This window comes from Periplaneta americana, chromosome 9 (genome assembly GCF_040183065.1).
Source record: "Periplaneta americana isolate PAMFEO1 chromosome 9, P.americana_PAMFEO1_priV1, whole genome shotgun sequence".
In the NCBI taxonomy this organism is placed as follows: Eukaryota; Metazoa; Arthropoda; class Insecta; order Blattodea; family Blattidae; genus Periplaneta; species Periplaneta americana.
This window is the reverse complement of record NC_091125.1, coordinates 94,539,603-94,558,232: the sequence shown is the minus strand read 5'-3', so window position 1 is coordinate 94,558,232 and position 18,630 is coordinate 94,539,603. Positions and strand designations below refer to the sequence as shown.

Here is an 18,630-nt window from a genome sequence, read left to right as displayed (position 1 = left end):
AAAGTGATTTTCCGTGGGGTCGTTTACAGATAAAAATCACAACTGCATGGAAAGATTTATTGAAACAGATACAGCAATTGTTGCGCTATTTGTCAACATATCCCCTACTGAAATTGAGACATTTGTCATACCATGGGATCGAAAACAGCTTTTGACAGCCGTATGCACCTCTGTGTCGATCCCACGATATGACAAATGTCTCAGTTCCGGTGGGGAATATGTTAAAAAATAGTCAACAATTGCTGTGTCTGTTCCAATAATTTTTTTCCAATGAAATTGTGTTTTCTTTTTGTTGACGGCCATTGGCGAACTTATTTCTTTACGGCCCTCGTAATTGCGGTCGAGTGGCCAAAATTTGTATAAGCACTTCTTTCCCCCTAAGTTCCACTGCTGTTCATTTGTTACCGTATTATGTCACCTAGTACTTGCCACCGATACCAAGATTAGCATACAAAGGGCAGTTTAGTTTTTGAGGTCACTGATTTTGATGGGACTGTTACGAATGGAAGTTTTTTAGCTGTTATAATTACTGTCCTTCCCACTCATATAAGGTAGCCGCGATGGCTCAGTGTATAGACTTTTGAGACTAGTAATTAGAAGGTCTCGAGTCCGAAGCCCATAGCCCATATGCTTTAATTTTTCTTTCTTGCCATATTGGGTTTTTAGAATGTCAGTAATTGAGGCCATTTCCGGAAAAAGCGCACATAAGATAATTCTAGTTTAAAGATTTTGTTTTAATTTTTTCAATGAACACTTTATTTTTGTATACAAGAATAAATTAAATATATTATAATATAATTAAGAACCTACTTTCACAATACAAAGCATTTTTATAAATAAATTTAATTTTAAAATATTATTTGTTATAAGCCATTATGTGCCCTTTTCCAGAAATCAGTCTGAATTTGAAACTATAAAGAATAGTACGTTCTTGGATGTTGATAAACTGTATTTAACTGTCAAAGCACAGTAAAACTTTACAATACTATGTGGTTTTTATAGAATATTTTTATTTTTAATATGAATATAGCATAGCCCTACATCACATACTATTATTTAGTTTTGTGGTTGCTGAAATAATGTTCAAACCATTCTGTCCTGAGTGAGAGGTATTTTAGGCAATTTGTTGGTGGCTTTCTTCAAACATGCTTTCGAGCCAGGAACAGCTTTCAGCATCCATGTACGGAAACAAATTTCTGACATTCTCTTCTTTTTCCGGCTTTACTGGATTGAAATTCACCGTGGAAATTTTAATGTTTTTCAGACCTTCAGCACTGTATTCTTGTTTCCAAAGCCGGAAGGATGTGTATTTACCTGTGTACGTTATTGAGACTAGTACAGAACCATCGGCGTTATATTTCAGCAGAACATACATCTATATTTTAAATACAGTTCCTTTGGCCATCGGTTTCTTGAAAATATATGGTTCAAGACATTCTTTCCAGTTTTTTATTAGGCTTCTGTCCATAACAACAATAATGGAAGATGGATGACTTCTGGCTATCATCATCGCTGACAAGTAGGGTTTTGCAGTAGATATGATTTCTTCTTTCTTCACTTTTGCCTTGATAAGGCCAAAGTTTCGATCACATTGACCAAATGTCCTCGAACTGGGAAAAGGTGGATAATCTCCACGTTAATCACTTTAGCTAGCCGTGAAGAAAATAACATCACTAGTGAGTTCTTATTCTGAAATTAGTCGTTCTCTAGCACACAGCTGCTGCTGCATTTGAAGAGGAAAAAAATTTGTGATTTGTATAGTTAAAGGTTCTTATGGAATTCGTTTTATTCGTAAGACAAAAGTGTAAACACAAGATAAAGATAATATTGAGATAGTATCACTCACAGTGAGGCGTAGAAATAAGAAAAGAAGCAATGCCTCTCATTTATTTTAAGTAGCCTACAAGAAACACTTTCTCCAATTAAATTATTCCGATAATTCGAACATAAAGCAATAAAAAGGAGAAAGATAACTTAAAATGCATGTGACTCTGACTTGGAATTTCTTCACAGTTTCACTTTTACACAGTGAGTTACTGCCACTACCTAACGGAAATAGGAATATCACTATTAAGATAAAGGTAGCAGACCGCGACTTACATTGTGAATAACTGGACTGTTTTTGTGTTGCATAATTCTGGCCTAATTCACAGCGATGACTGATTCTTATCCTCAGTGAATCCCCACAAAGACAATATAACTGTTGTTTATATATCCATATGTGTAGTAATTTTAGTAGTTTGTTTTTATGTGAATTCTTATTAGGGTAATGATGCTACTACTTGCCATTAGAAATGAAAAAGTTCGTTTCACATTAACTCCATCTGAAACAATATCATCAAAATCGGTGATGGTAAAAATGTATACCATTCTTGCTCTGCCGACGTTCCGTCCGTTTTCAAGCCCGAGCTTTAGCCGGTACTCAGTTTTATGGGTGGCTGAGTCGATCCTGTCTTGAAAGTTACAGTGAGATGAAAGTTGCCGCTTCCACCCGGACTTGAACCGGGACTCTCCTATGTCATAGTTCGTCGCAATACCAACAGATCATACTCGACATTATCTTTGGTCGGTTAAATGTAGTTACTCCTTGCTCAGTTGGCAAACCTTCTGCTAATCGAAGTTTAGTGAAGTCCTTATCAGTGCTTATCTGCGGTGAACAGGATAGTGGTTTTAGTTCTCCGTCTGCTGTTGTACTGAAATTAGTAGCGGTGACAGTTTATTGGCACTCTGGATTCAATGTTGCGTCTATTCATAAATTTCCTGCTTCCGCAGCCAAGTTGATGTTTATTTTCGTTGCTGAACTGTCAAAGAGTCTGTGAAAACTCAAGATGACCGACACACTGAGGAAGAAGAAGCCTTGGTTAGTAAAAAGTGACAAGAGTGACAAAGACAAGAGTGAAAAATCGCAATCTAAGACTGAAAAATCCCAGTCGAAGACTGAGAAATCAACTATTAAAAGTGATAAACAACAGCCGAAAAGTGAAAAGACTCAGGTAAGTGTCCCTAACCTAAGATTGGGTACAGTAAGATGAGATAAGATGGGAAATATTACAGGTTTTCTTTACGTATTCACGAAGTTAAAAAAAGTTCCAAAAAAGATAACCTTTAAATTACTGTCTGTGTTATTCCAGACGTGACACGAATTTCGGGACTGCAGTCGTGCCCAGTACTCTTACTAGTGACACAAAGTGGCAGAGAAAAGCTTCTAGTGGCCGTGAATTATTGTTAACTTTCGTATACCGCTTTACTAAATTGTAAGGTATATAATCTTCGTATAAAAATTTGTCACTTGTTTGCGCAGCTTTGAAGATACAATTAACAGCAATGAGTACATTTGCTTTTTACAATGTCACCATTTTATTGTATTGACTGAGAAATATGTCTGCTCATGAAACAGTTGAATGATACGTTATCTATGACGTAATTCCGGCGGGGAAAAAGGCTGCATATCTACTATTCTTTTGTTTTGTTGAAACAATTCTTACCAACGACGAATGCAGCAGTAGGAATGCAGGAATAATACGAAGGTGAGGAGAAAAAAATAGTTGACATCCGAAAGATGCGTTTCTTATGTAGAAAAATTCTACAAGAAATTAGAAATGTCTTGTCATCGTTGCGAATTCCATAGTCAAGGCTTCTCCAAGAAACCTTTTCCATTCAATCTTCAATCTCGCTACCGATTTTCGTCGCGTTTTTTTAACTGATCAAATTAAACTGAAAGATGGAACAACTCACAAAATGTACACAAGGCCCAGATTAAATAAATATATACACTACATTCGCACAATTCCACTCAAACAATTCACATGAACAAATATGTCGGTCCGTTATAGTTATAGTTGAAAGTATTCGGAAGAGGGCTTTTCGAACGCGTGCTGCCAATATCTGGAAATAAAAACAAGCTATCAGTGGCAAATTAGGTTTGATTTGTTTAGGCTTTTGGTATGCCTAGTAATTAGATAGGTAGCCTATGTATGTAAGCGAATGGATAGAAAGAGAGTTTTCGCAAGGTCGAGGATCAGTGACAGGTTAGGTTTGGTTCATACTTTGGTATGCCTTGCATATAGCCTACGATATTTGGTAGGTAGGTTGTAGATAGAAAGCGAGTTTTCGTAAGGTCAAGAATCAGCGGCGGGTTAGGTTTGATTTTTTCATGCTTTTGACATGCATTCACTATACGCTTTTTGATAGATAAGTAGTTAGGTAGCTTTGCCCTGGACTTGAGCGTTATTTCGCAATAAGTATTACTGATAACATTCGCTTTTCCGCTTAGTGCAAAATGATGACAGTACCAGTGGGTTATGTCACTCATCATCTGCGAAAATTTCGGAGAAAATGATCTCTCAGGTATATAAAAAACGAAGGTACTTGGGGCAGATTGGATGAGTTTGCAGCTTTCGCAGTGATCACACCGTGTCCCTGGATTGATGTACTACATTTTGAGGTTATTTTCAACGATTTAAGTACTTTTTTTCCCGTCTGTGGTGCGTAGCGGGAGCCGTGATCGCAGGTTCATCTCGTTCCTTTGCAGATAATACGATTTTATTATTATTATTATTATTATTATTATTATTATTATTATTATTATTATTATTATTGAAATGGATTTATGATTGTTGTGGGCTTGTAACAATTCAGGCTTATTCACTGAGAACATAGCTCTAATGAAATCGAGAATATCGCAGAAGACTTAATAAAATTGTAACGTAAGTGAGAGATATGGTTCCAATTATAGATTTCCTTCAGCCAGACTGACTTCTACATGCTTGTGTATAATGAACCTTGTTCATTCTACTCTCTCATTAGGTGAAGTACGGGGAAAGTGAGGAAAGTAATATATTGGTACGAAAAATCGATTTGAGACTTCGCCCGTAGCACAGTGGTTAGCTTCTCTGCCTTCCACCGTGGCGACTTACGTTCGTTCCCCGTCTGGATCATGAAGGAATTTGTAGTGGGCAGAGCGGGCCTCGTAGGGGTTTTCTTCTTGGGGCTTTCCCGTTTCCCCTCATCATCATTTCATCAGTCTCCACAGTCATACTCTGCGATGTCCGGAGTAAGGCCTCTAGAACAAATAAAATGGCTGAAAATTTTACAAATTCGTGTTTAATAAATACTACTATAAAACCTACTTTAAAAATTTTATGAAAATGTGCGCTTTCAACATCCCATGATACCAAGAAAAGTTACTCATACCGTCTATTTACCTGACTGTGTGTGTGTAATCTTTCCTCTGAAGCGAATGGTCGAATTCTGTTTATATCCTGTATCTATTCTGTATCACATTCTGTATCTAATGCCTACCCACTTCACTTGCATGGTTCGAGTTCCGCATATTGCGGACAGATGGCAGGACTGTGACCCATTTTCAAGTTGCACACTACTTAGGCGAGGCACGCTATACATGATGTGTATCTGTGGAGAGATATGTCGTGTACCTAGGGTGAGTGAATATGTAAGTATTCGTGTAAGTGTAGCGTAGGCAATGGGTGAGGATGATGATGATGATAAAGATGAAGATGAGGAAGGGAGAAGGGGAAACCCGATTCCGGCACGTAGCCTACCCCGTCGAATAGCAATAAGAGGGCTGCCAGGCTTAACGTCCCCGTCTGATGGACGAATCGCTATTTTTTATGTTATTGGGTTATTTTATGACGCTGTATCAACATCTAGGTTATTTAGCGTCTGAATGATATGAAGGTGATAATACCGGTGAAATGAGTCCGGGGTCCAGCACCGAAAGTTGAGGGAAAACCCCGGAAAAAACCTCAATCAGGTAACTTGCCCCGACCGGGATTCGAACCCGGGCCACCTGGTTTCGCGGCCAGACGCGCTGACCGTTACTCCGCAGGTGTGGACACGAATCGCTATCAACTGTGACATATGCCTTCTCTTCATATGTACTGCGGAGAGATTTGGGGTTTAACACAGGCATATTGGTGCACAATCTAGTGATTAGAAGTTGCGCAACGCCATCTTTCCTAGTCCCGAGGTAGAAATTTTACACGAAAATTTTTGTCCCCGCCGAGAATCGAACCCTGGTCGGCTAGTCGGGAGGCAGACATGTTATACTTTGGATATTAGTATTTGTCTTTTTTTACATGCACATTAGTTTTAAATAGAACACGTTTTGAGTTCCTGGGTAGCTCAGTCGGTAGAGCGTTGGCGGGCTCAGCTAAAGGTCCCGGGTTCGATACAAGGCCCCGAACAATTTTTTACCTTGAAATTATTCAATATTTCTGAATGATTAAAGGCAGTGTTACCTCGAATAAACTAAGGTAGCTTGCAATTTGAATGTATAAGATTCAGAAGAGCTTGAAAATAATTTTAATAGTCTATTACTAAGCTCTGGACAAATATGTGGATAATTTTCAAACTTGAAAGATTGTATTTGTATCTGTGAAGAAGGGTGGTACAACCGACCAAGGAGTGCAACCTGAGGTCTGTTGTGCTAAGCTCTACTTTCTACTTAATCCTTCATCAGACCTGTGGCTGTGATGAAGGTAGTTATGCTTTTCAGGGAACTCTGAGAAAGCTCATTCGGTTTAATAAAATAATGACCGAGATATTTAGATCTTATTGCAGACAAAATGTGAGTTAAGGATTCCTCTGCCAGTTGACGGTATCTGGATGTGAGGTTGTCACTGATGCCCAGAAGATGAAGATGTTTCTTCAATTGGCAGTGTTCTGTTTCTGAAAAACCCAACGAATTCTCTGCTCCTTTTTATGAATAGGTTCCTGATTGAGCTCTTTTGCTTGTCTTTAGCCTTTAATATTCTTCCAAAGAGTAATTTGTTTTTGAAACTTGTTTTGTTAATACGAATATGATTGCGCACCGCTCCCTGCAGGAAGACGGATGATGGGTTCGGGTCCTGTTAAGTTCCCTTCCGCTCCCCTTTTCGCCAGGGAGTCAGCAGTCTCGTTGCCTTCATATCCTATGTGTTCCGCACTCGTATCAACTGAATGTTGTTGTTTAGTGCGGGTTCATTCAGAGTTCGAAGGCATTCCCAAACAATTTTGGCGTTTATGCAATTCTGTTTGAATGCTGGTAGTGTTGCTTGACTATCACAAAAAAATTAATAGTCTTGTTTTTGTCTATGCATTTTTGAGCACAAGCTATAATGCCATAGATCTAGGCTTGGAAGACAAAGGCTTATTTTTCCAGGCTGTAGGTATAACTACATTTGCTGGTTTTGCAGTACAACCCTACTTCCGTGCCTGAATTTGTTTTAGATCCGTCAATGTACCGAACTACTTCGCTTTTGGTTCAGAGTGACTTGGAAAGTGTACACTGTAAAGCCTGTCAAAATAATACTTTAGTATCATGTTATCAAGACCCATTTGTAGAATCGGTTCTTTGACAGCTGTTTTCAGTCACCGGCGTGGCTCAGTCGGTTAAGGCGCTTGCCTGGCGTCTGAAGTTGCGTTCGGGTGCGGGTTCGATCCCCGCTTGGGCTGATTACCTGGTTGGGTTTTTTCCAAGGTTTTCCCCAACCGTAACGTGAATGCAAGGTATTCTGTGGCGAATCTTCGGCCTCATCTCGCTATCACCAATCTCATCGACGCTAAATAACCTAGTAGTTGATACAGCGTCGTTAAATAACCAACTAAAATAAAATAAACAGCTGTTTTCTCAATATTTGTATCAATTTATGGTGTGAATGAATGACGAGTAATATTTAAAAAGAATTGCAGAAATATTACATTGCCAGTCAATTTTCAGCTTTGAGATTATCCACTGCCTCTTACATCCAAACTTCGATGAATTCTTCAGTGAACATTGTACTCGTTTCTCACTTCCCTCCCGATGGGAGAGGGGTCTACACCTTAGACCGTAGAGAAGACGGGAGGGGTGGTTTACACCTCAGACCGTTTGAGGGGGGTGAAATGGTATACGGACTTGAAGGGATGGCGGGACTGGTCATCAGGGTATAAGCAGTTAGGTCGGTTCGGCGTGGGTGCAATCGGTGGGCTTGCAACTCATCCCAGGGGCGCACAATAGACCTCAGGTCGCGGTGCACAGAGATGTTCCCCCTCCCGGCGTCACAGAGGGTGAGGGTGAGGGTGTTTCCTTACAAAATTGAAATTCAATCTGGTGACGTATTTTGAAGGTGAAGCGTGGATTTGGCAGCTTGCTTATTTGACGGATATTTTCAACAAATTAATTATCTCAGTCTTCAACTCCGAAGGTCGTCCTCGGTAGCGTAGTTGGTATAGCTCTGGCCTTCTATGCTCGAGGTTGCGGGTTCGATTTCGGCCGAGGTCGATGGCGTTTAAGTGTGTTTAAATGCGACAGGCTTATGTTAGTAGATTTACTGGCATGTAAAAGAACTCCTGCGGACAAAATTTCGGCACACCGACGACGCTGATATAACCTCGGCAGTTGCGAGCGTCCTTAAATAAACCATAATTTAAATCAACTCCGAAGTTTCGACAAAAATATTCTAAAGGCCATGACAAAGCTAGGAAGTTTTGATTGATTATGTTAATAAAGAGAATATTGCAGTTTCTCCAACTATGTTTGAACATAGTGGACAAAATTAAGTTAGTACTGCTGATGGAGTTTTGGAAATAATCAAATACCACCTAGAAAATCTCAGGATACAGTTTTTGAAATACTTTCCAGAAATTGAGGAAGAAAATAACACACAAGATTGTATTACAAATGCTTTTTTCTCCACAGCCATCAATTCGTCTGAACTTTTCTTAAACTGAAAGAATGTCTGCTAGAAATCTCCGTTGATAATTCACTGAAAATAAAATGAAAAAACTTGTCAATTTGTGACTTTGATGTTATGCTCGCAAATTCTCTCTGTTCAAGTGAAGAAGCAGCATATATAATAAATGCTTACAATGTCCGACACATGCCACAAGACTGGAAGTTCATAAAAGAGGTCCTAGATGGCAAGATCTGTCGGATTATGGAAGAAATTAAAAATCATCAGGAATGTGGCATCGTCTCCTTTTCCACTGGGCCCCTCATTTGTATTAGCACGGTTTTCCTACATTGACATCAACCAAAACGAAACACAGAAATTGCTTGAATCCAGAATCACCTCTGCTACCCGCACTCACGAAGATTCGGCCAAGAATCGAGGAGCTGACGTGCAGAAAACCTCAGACATCTCAGCTCAGAACCATTTAAGTTAATAATATAATAATATCATTTTTTCCTATGATATCTGTTTCTTTAATTATTTATTTAATAGCATTAGTCTCTTTTTATAGTTTAACCGAGTGATTTGATAATTGATAAATTATTGTCGAGTTCAGTTTAGTTTAGATATAGTCGTATATAATTTGGATTAAGCATAACAACATTGGGTGTACAAGCTTGAGTGCAAAAGTATCTCTAGGGGTACGATGAGAAAAAAAGGTTGAATACTACTGATGTAGACTATGGAAAGTGGAAAGGAAAGAGTTGAGGAAGGATTGTGAAGGGATAATAAATAGTGAGAACGATAAAAATGTGACAAAGAAGAAAGAGAAAAAAGAACAATACGCCTGAAAAGAGGATGAAAAAAAAAAGGAGTACTAAGCGGAGACGAAAAACAGGTTACGCATGAATAGAAATGTAATTTGATGAAGAGGAGGAAGGAAAAGGGAAAGGCCCATACGTAGAAAAGTGTTCCTGTTTATTGCTTGGTGGTACCTCTGTCGTATTTTAATTTTATTGTTGATAGTATGAAAATGTTCGATGGCATTATAGTGTGCTTATTAATGTCATGTTTCCATGAAAATCGACCCAGTTATTAAGTTGCGGAGGTAGCATAGAAATTACAATCTGTATACCTACGTGTTGCGTCGCAGAAAAGTAGGCCAATAAAATAGTTCAGCTGAGGCATATGTTACATAAGGGATAAATTACCTCATATTGTGTCCCACAATCACATACTAACGCAGCAGTAAAATTGACTATGGAGTACATAACAAGCAACATCTGTCAAGGCCCTCTGTCCTCGTGCAGAAATCGGCCAAGGTTAGTTCCACGGGATGGTGACTTTTGAGTCATAAGTCAGATCTCCTTTGCCGAATTATCTATCGATCTTGATTGGAATTTCATTTTATCTTTGTACTTGGTGTAGGCTTCATCTTATACTAAGCTATTGTTTCAAAATTTCCCAGTTTAAATAACTATTTTTTTTCAGTTAAATTTAATTAAAATAATACGTCAATTTAGATATTAAGGGGAAAATTTAAAATGGTATTAATTGCTTTTTAGGTTTCAGCCCCTCACCCCATCCCCTTTCGAAATTTCAAATGGCACCCCTATATTGTGATACTTAAATTTGAAAGAGTAGACCTATTCAGTAGTCTATAAACCTAATTAATTTCTTCACCCCCTTTTGAAATTTCAAATGGCACCCCTATATTATGATACTTCAATTTGAAAGAGTAGGCCTATTCAGTAGTCTATAAATCTAATTAATTTCTTCAACCCGTTTTGAAATTTCAAATTGCACTCCCTATACTTAGATTTGAAAGAGTAGGCCTATTCAGTAGTCTATAAGTGTCAATTTCTTCTCACATCTTTTGTTTTCTATCGTCGCCTTGTAACCTGGATTGTTATTGTTGTTGATTAGAGCCGAATAGAATAAAACTACTATTGTTGATTATTAATAACGGGTAGCCTACTTGACTATTCGTCATACACCCATATTATGAAGTCAGTTCTGTGGATTATTTTACCGAGAGATTCATTGTCCAGGGTGCGCCTTAGGAGGCTGGTCTACGCTATACCCTCAATAAGATGAGGTGATGATAGAGATTTTTTTTTTGGATACCACAGGGGAACCGCAGCTCCTGTGTTACCTGGACTACAGGCTTGTCCAGTACAAGTTATAAATTGGGGTACACCGGGAATCGAACCTGGGTCCATAGGATTATGAGTCCAGCGCTCTAGGCACTGGACCGGCGCGGCGTGGCGGCAGATAAATTAATTGTAGTATATAGAATTATTTCTCCTTTTCGTTGCGAGTTTTGTAGAAATTTTAACTCCGGTGATAAACAGGCAAGGTTGAGCCGGAGTTTCCTTATCGCTAGATTGTAACAGCATTTGAAGACAAAGCGGGAAAAACTCTTCATGTCCACTATAGATGCAAAAGGAGCTGATGCTGCCATCTATTGGCTTAGCATGAATACTATTACGTGTCTAAAGCACGAAACGGAAAAAAAATACCCTAGTCGTACGAAAAGCCACTTTGAAAGTTGTTCGCCAAAGGAAAAGAATGTTTCATGTCTACGTAAACCAGAAATTATCTCTATACCATACATACATGTGACATGAAGCGTTCTTCCCGCTTTGTCTTTGTTATGCGTGAATATACTATTGAGCAAGTTCTTTCAGATTTAGAATGAAAAGGGAGAAATTTGCTTATAGTTTCAATCATTATACACCATTAACATAGGTACTTTAACATTGCTATTGCTTTTAAATTGCTGTTTTTATTTATTTATTTCTACTAGCAGAATAAAAGGCCTTGGTCTTCTCTTCCACTCAACCACTAGGCTTCCTCTTCCACTCAACAGTTTAGCCGGCCCGGATGGCTCAAGCGGTAGGGGCACGGCATGTCCCTATCGCTTGGTCCGAAGGGTTGTGGGTTCGAGTCCCGCCTCGGGATGGGTGTTGTGTTTGTATTAGTGTAAGTAAAACAAAGGAGAAAAAAAAACGAAAACAGAAAACAAAATAGATAACTTTGGTAAACAAACGGCCTCTGGCCGGTCTAAATAAAAAAAAACAGTAAAATAAAATAAATTATTATTATTATTATTATTATTATTATTATTATTATTATTATTATTATTATTAAAATATATTATGAAAGATTACATTACACGTAGATACTCGTATAGCTATTTGTATAACATTACACACATAGATATTTATCTGCAATTGATGCAAAAGTTCGTAGCGTTTTTTCGCTGTGATCGAAGTTTTTATTTTAGATGAATAGAAGACAGAAATTAATCAGTAATATATTCTCTTACATTGTCTATGACTCTCTCTGTCAACTCTGGGGTAGTTTTATGATTCTGCGTTTGAAGAAATCTTCTGGTTTTGGAGTTAAAGAAGTCAAGCCAAGTTTGTAAAAGTCTTCGTTGTCAAAGCAGTTCCTTGAAGATTGTTGGATAGAGAGCATATCGGGAGAATAGGAGGATAGGGAATCACCTCCCAACCAAGCTCTGGACAGGTGCTTTCGTCATGTTAGCGGAGTGTGGGCGTGCATTACCATGTTGCAGCAGCATTTCTGGCAGTCTCCCTGGTCGTTTTTCTTCATTTGCGGCTTAAGGCTTCTGAGTTGGTGGCAATAAAATATGTCAACAGTTATGGTTATATTCCTGGGAAGTAATTCGTAGTACTCGACACCTTCATTTCATTAGACGCATAACATCATCTGTGGATGTATACTAACTTTTGTACTGGGTGTTGTGTGCTGAAACGACAGAACCATTTTCTTCCAGTGTTTTCTCCGATTGCATTCTCTCCGTACACGACACGTTTCGAGCCGCCTCCACTGCCTTTGCTCTTTTATTAAATTCATAAGAAGAATATGTCGGAAGTGTTCGTTTTTTTTTTCCACTTGACACTCCATTTCTTTAGCTCACAAATAGCAAAAAGTTTCCTAAAAATTGCGAAATTCAAGGCGTGCTTACAATCACAACATTCCAAATAACAAATGACAAATGATAAACTCCTAACAACACAGTGTTGTGATGAAAAAACGCTACGAACTTAATGCATCGACCTAATACATGTAAATGAAGTCCAATGCCTTACTTTTGGGATTGTTAATGTGTTTTGTATGCAATCCAGGAAGCGAATATCCATATTCTTATTTATTTTATATGCGTATGGAACCCTTTTACATATAATTATTATTTGAATAATAGTTTAAGAAGCTAAATTACGAACAGCCATTTTATTCGCAACATAAGTGAATCGACTGTTGCGAAATTCATGTAACATTTATTGAGAAAATGTGCAATCTTTCTGAAATTCATTTCTTCTTTTTAATACCTTTGCCCGAAATATGTTTCAAGGACTAATGACTGTACCTTAACTCTTGTATTTGACGCCTGTGTTTAGGTATATTCGAATACTGTACGGTTCCACACAAACAAATATCATATTGAAATATTAACAGGTTTCATACACGTATGCTTGGTTCCAGCTACGTCTTGATAATGCTATTTTTAAATAACTAATCGAAAGTATTTTGGTGCATTGGTATTAAAATTGTTAAATCATGCACTAAAGATCTTTATGTGAATAGTTCTTAGAATTGAATTGACATGTTTACGAAAATATCATGATGTCTGTTTGCTCAGCAGGCATTATTAAGTAATGAGTTAGAAGGACTTCGATTATTTACTCTTCGAGTTACTACAAGTTTGTGTAGTGGGAATAGTTGAAAATAAATGCAAACCATGTTCATTACTTATGACGTGTCTCCATTAAAAGTTGGACTTTTCTTATATATTGGACACATTTTCAGCCTGCTTCAAATACGAAGTATCGGACAAAGTTGTATTCTGGCACTCTCTTCTAATATATCAATTCTTTTGAGATATTCTCCAATATTTTCTTCATTCATTATAATGATATACAAAAATCACAAAACCACTGATGCAGCTGCTAATACCATCGTTGTCGTCAATTACTCATCCTTTAGAAATACTAATTGACCTGGTTCGAGAATCTAGTTATGTCTGTACAAGCTGCAAGCAGTAAATAAAGTGTTATGTGACCGAAACATACGTTGTCATTGTACGTTTATCATTTACTTCAGCGATTAAGATATTTGACTATTGCGGTCTCACTTTTGTGAGCGTTTTTAATCAGCCATAGATATTCACAATTAGCGACACTCCCTGGTCATATGATTAGCATGGCATGTTGCCACCTCTTATGACAACAGAACACAAGATACAAAACACAAACACTCCAGGCCCTAGTGAAATATTTGGTCATTAGCATATGCTGACCAAAATTGTAAGTAACTTATTAATCACTAGTTTGATACTTGGATCGCCAGCCGCGGTGTGCGCAACGGCTATAGCGAACAGATTTAACGTTGCATGTCAACCATATTTAGGACATAGCTTTCTGTCGTTAAGGATATGTTTTTCGTTGTCTTAGATTTAGTTCCTGCGTAATGATGACTCCTCTTCATAAGATTCCTATCATATGTTCATCTTTCTATAACTTTCAAGTCTCAGAAAAGTCGAACTGTAGACGAGGTTCTTAGGCTCTATGGAAATAAATAACAAAGAAATGGTAATGTAAGTCTTAACATTCTAAATTTTGTGTATAAAAGTTTTCAATTCGAAGCTGTTTATCTCTTCTATGTTTTTACGAGATAGGTCTATGTGAGAAAAATACGGCCTAAATATATGACCGAGAAACGAGTAAAAAAAAACTAAGTTTAACTTTCATTGAACAAGCCAGGTAGAATATACGCGACCTCAGAAGACCAATGAGGAGATGGCGGTAGCAAGAACAGGGACAGACTAGAAGATCTAAAACCCTTAGGGTGCTATGCATAGACATTTCGCTAGCCCCGGCTATCGAGCGTGCTAAACTAGCCCCGGCTATCGAGTGATTACTTGTACAGGATTCATATCATATCATATCGCTAACACTGGTTTATGAATACGAAAAACGTTAGTTCGCTGATCATCCACCGGAAGCCCGCACTTAGAATGCCTATGAATATGGCCCATATAGTCCAGCGCTGTGGAGTAACGGTTAGCATGCCTGACCGTATAACGAGCGGGTCCGGGTTAATTAATTAATTAATTCATTCATTCACATTTATTATCATACGGCTTTCAGGTAGTGGTTTCCCTCACATTTCTGCATATGGTCCACCACTACTCTTGATTACATTCAATCACATATCCTAATATATTTCTCTGTCATCTATATCTCCCCATATCTTCCAATTACCTAAAGTTAAACCCTATTTCTATCTATTTCTTCCTCCATCCTTTCTGATGTACAGTATTTTCAACTCTTTTTACCTTCTTTATCTTCCCTCAATCCCATTCCCGAATACTATGCAATACTGTCTACCTTTAGAAACATTCTCGTCTACATCTACTCATCCATCTCTACTACTATTATTGTCATCTTCCATTGCTCTTGTCCCTAATTTTCTGTTTATCTTAAAAATCTTTTTATCTCTGACTAGTATTCACTAATTTTTCTACTTTCACATCTACATTATCGTATTATATTATTTGTCTCATTTATTGTTCCATTGTTCTAATGATTGAATACATCCTTGCTATTACTTGTTCAATTCGCTTATCACTTTTTCATTTTATTGGATAACTTTTACGGTTCACTCTCACTACTTGCACTCACTTTCTACCTCCTCACTTTCTACATCCTTCCTCTCTCGATTACATGCAACCCTAAATATTAGTTTACTTATTATTTCTAACTCTTATTAGCCTCACTACCTTTATTGCTTTTTAATTCTCACTGATTTATTCTGTTCACCTTCTCATTAACACTTCACTACTTGTTTCTCTATATTATTCACAGTTCCACTTCAATTACACTAATTGATCTAATCCTCACATTTTTGACCGCATCTAATACCACAGACTAAGTCAGATTTCTCCTCTAGCTCACTTATTACACTTCACAAGTCTTTGGGGTCCGGACTCAGATCCTGGTTGGGACAAGTTACCTGGTTTAGGTTTTTCCGGGGTTTTCCCTCAACCCAATAAGAGCAGATGCTGGGTAACTTTCAGCACTGGATTCTGGACTCATTTCGCTGGCATTATCACCTTCATCTCATGCAGACTCTGTATAACCATAGCAGTTGACGAAGGATGTAAAATAACCAATTAAAAAACCCATCATGATGATGATGGTGAAGAAGAAGAAGAAGAAGAAGATAAAGATGGAGAAGAATAATAAGATTAAGAATAAGAAGAATTGTGCATTGGACTAGCTGTGTACCGAAATCTACTGAGAACCACAGTGGACTATTATTTTGTGTACCGAAATCTGTTGCAAACCATAGTTGACAGTCCTGCATACATGCGATGATTACAGCATTTTGCATTGAATAAGGAAGTAAATTACTGACCCGAAACGACTGGGCGATCTCATGAACTGCTCTCTTGTTAAATATAATAATTTTCTGAGAATTCAGTTCGTTATCGAGCCGACCAATAAATTCATGTGAAGTTGTTTACTAGAACGCTGGCCGATCTCTCCTTTAGAGGTTACAGTACTCTCCCTTCATAGTAGAAGTAGTAGTAAGCCCATATTCTTACAAATATATACGCACTTATTTACGGTTTGATAATGCTCACACATTTATTATTTTCTATTATTCTTCCTCTCCATTTTTGTCTGCTCATAAATTTTCTTTCCTGCCCTTGTCCTTCATAGATGTATGAATGTTAGATGGTCTTCCCCTTTTCTTCGTGCAGGCGGTATCCATGCCATGAATCTCTTTGGCACTTTTTCATATAGCAGTAATAATAATAATAATAATAATAATAATAATAATAATAATAATAATAATAATAATATAATGAATAGTAAGCTAGCGATTGATCTTGCGATTAGCGAGCGGTGCTCATGCTCCTCTGTAGTTTGGATTCGACTCGCGCTTGGACCGATTATGTGGGTGATTTTTTTCCAAGGTTTTCTCAAATTCTAAGGTGAATGTTAAGTAATCCTATGACGAAACTTCAGATTCTCCTCGCTACCGCTAATTCTACCGACGCTAGATAATAATCGAGTATCCTGTACAGCATCGTTAAATAACCTAGGTATTAAAAAATATAGGTTGACAAGGTGTTAGCGACACGGAATTGGATAATTTCTGTTACAGAAGTTTTGACCAAGCTCCTGAAGAAGACCATGGGTTGCCCCTGTGAGTGAACTGTTGTGCCAGTGATAGTGGTGATGTGGTAATGATTATGCTGATACGCAAAATAAAATTGCACATAATTTTACGTAATTTAATTACAGTACCAACCACAAACAACGTTCACTTTCAAACAACATAAACTTTATACAAAATAATACAGTATCTTGAGCGCTGGATGACGTCAGTGGATGTTACAATTAATTAAAGTAAGAACGGGCACTCTTGTGCGGTAATAGTAATATGCGTTACAAGAGCGGTATGTTGATGTTTTCATGTTCGAGGAAAAGTTTGAAAAAGCGAAACGTAGTTGAGCTTTTTTAATTTCCGAGAATTGAAAGAAAACATACCGCTCGTGTATCGTACATTATTTTGTGCGAAGATCGTTTATTACATACCTGAAAGAGGAATTTCTAATTAGTTGCAATGAAATCTTCATCTTGGTTTCTGTTCAATGACGGCAAATTTGCAAAACAAAAATATCTATCTTCAACATTGTTGCTTTAAAATGTTTTCTGTGTTTACTATACTCCAGCAGGCCGTGATATACGTCTGTCTTTTTTTCCCCCAGTCTATGATGAGTCTGGAATCTTGTTATTTTTTTCACGAATGCAGTAACTTTAATGAAGTTGTAGAGTTTACTTAATTTTTGCAAATATTTAAAAACAATAATTAACAGTGCAATTTAGGTGAAATTGCAGTGATAAGTTTCCAATTTATAATTATTACTATATTGAACGTCTCTAAAAATAATATGTTAAAAGCCTAAAGCAGTAAAATAAATATGTCACTTAAGCGGTAAGAAGAGGGAAATATTATGTGTGTTAGGTTGGGAATACTGAATGTGGAATTTTAGACTTTCCGCGGATTGGTTTTGTGCGGAAACCAAGCAAATACGCACGATCTCGCACAAATGTTGTAAACATCGATCATGGTCCCAATCGAACGGTCATTATCGCTGGCGATATGCCGCGAGATGTGTACCACAAGAACTGAAACTATTTTGGAATCTGAATTAAGTAGGATAAATCATACGAGTGATCATAACAAATACATAAAAGACATTGCACACAGGTCTCTAAATATTGAATGTGGGTAAAAGAACGCGTAGCGGAAGGGGGGGGGGACATGTGCAAGGAGCTTTTTTTTATTCAATAAACTGCTTAAAATTTTGAAGTCGAGAAAACAGCATTAAAAGAACATGTCTCAACAAAGTCACGCAGCGTATATTTGGTTATATGGTTAGATCATTTAAAACAGTCTCAAATATAGTTACTATAAAAAATGGATTATCTTAATTTTTCAGCATTATTTCACTATAGTGGCCCCTTAAGGGATATACGTTACTGGCTGTAAACCTTTCTCATTACTCGCGGATGAATTTCCATAGAAGCAAGCTGCATAAATATTTGAGTGACAGTTTTGCGGAATCTGAGAAGAAAAAGTGTGAGGTTAGAATACATTCTAAACTCTAAAGTCTAATCCACTAATACAGTATATTGTAACATTTATATATTACTTGTAAATTCAGATTTTCGTAAATAGAAACAATATTGAAAATTAAATTACTGTAATGCCAAGATCGGTACATCGATCTTGCAGTAATGCGACCAAGCGTTTGCTCTTACTGAAATACTGAACTAATATATTACGTCATTGTTGACAATCATGAAGCGAATATATCAGACCTACCAACATACAAGAAATGAAATACGGAAGATAGAAATTTGGTAGG

At 37.5% G+C, this 18,630-nt stretch overlaps 1 protein-coding gene across 6 annotated transcripts in view; it reads left to right on the top strand.

The window, feature by feature from the left end:
- Window positions 1–18,630, top strand: part of dia (diaphanous related formin 1) — a 126,737-nt gene that overhangs the window by 33,718 nt on the left and 74,389 nt on the right. For 2 of the 6 annotated variants that reach the window (XM_069835355.1, XM_069835356.1), the window contains exon 2: window positions 2,773–2,993. The exons of 1 other annotated variant lie outside the window; for it this stretch is intronic. In XM_069835355.1, coding sequence (XP_069691456.1) covers window positions 2,829–2,993 — 165 coding nt within the window. In that variant the 5' untranslated portion in view covers window positions 2,773–2,828. Of the gene's footprint in view, window positions 1–1,092; window positions 5,453–18,630 lie in introns of those variants that run through there. 3 more of the 6 variants (XM_069835354.1, XM_069835353.1, XM_069835351.1) reach the window with 3 other exon arrangements.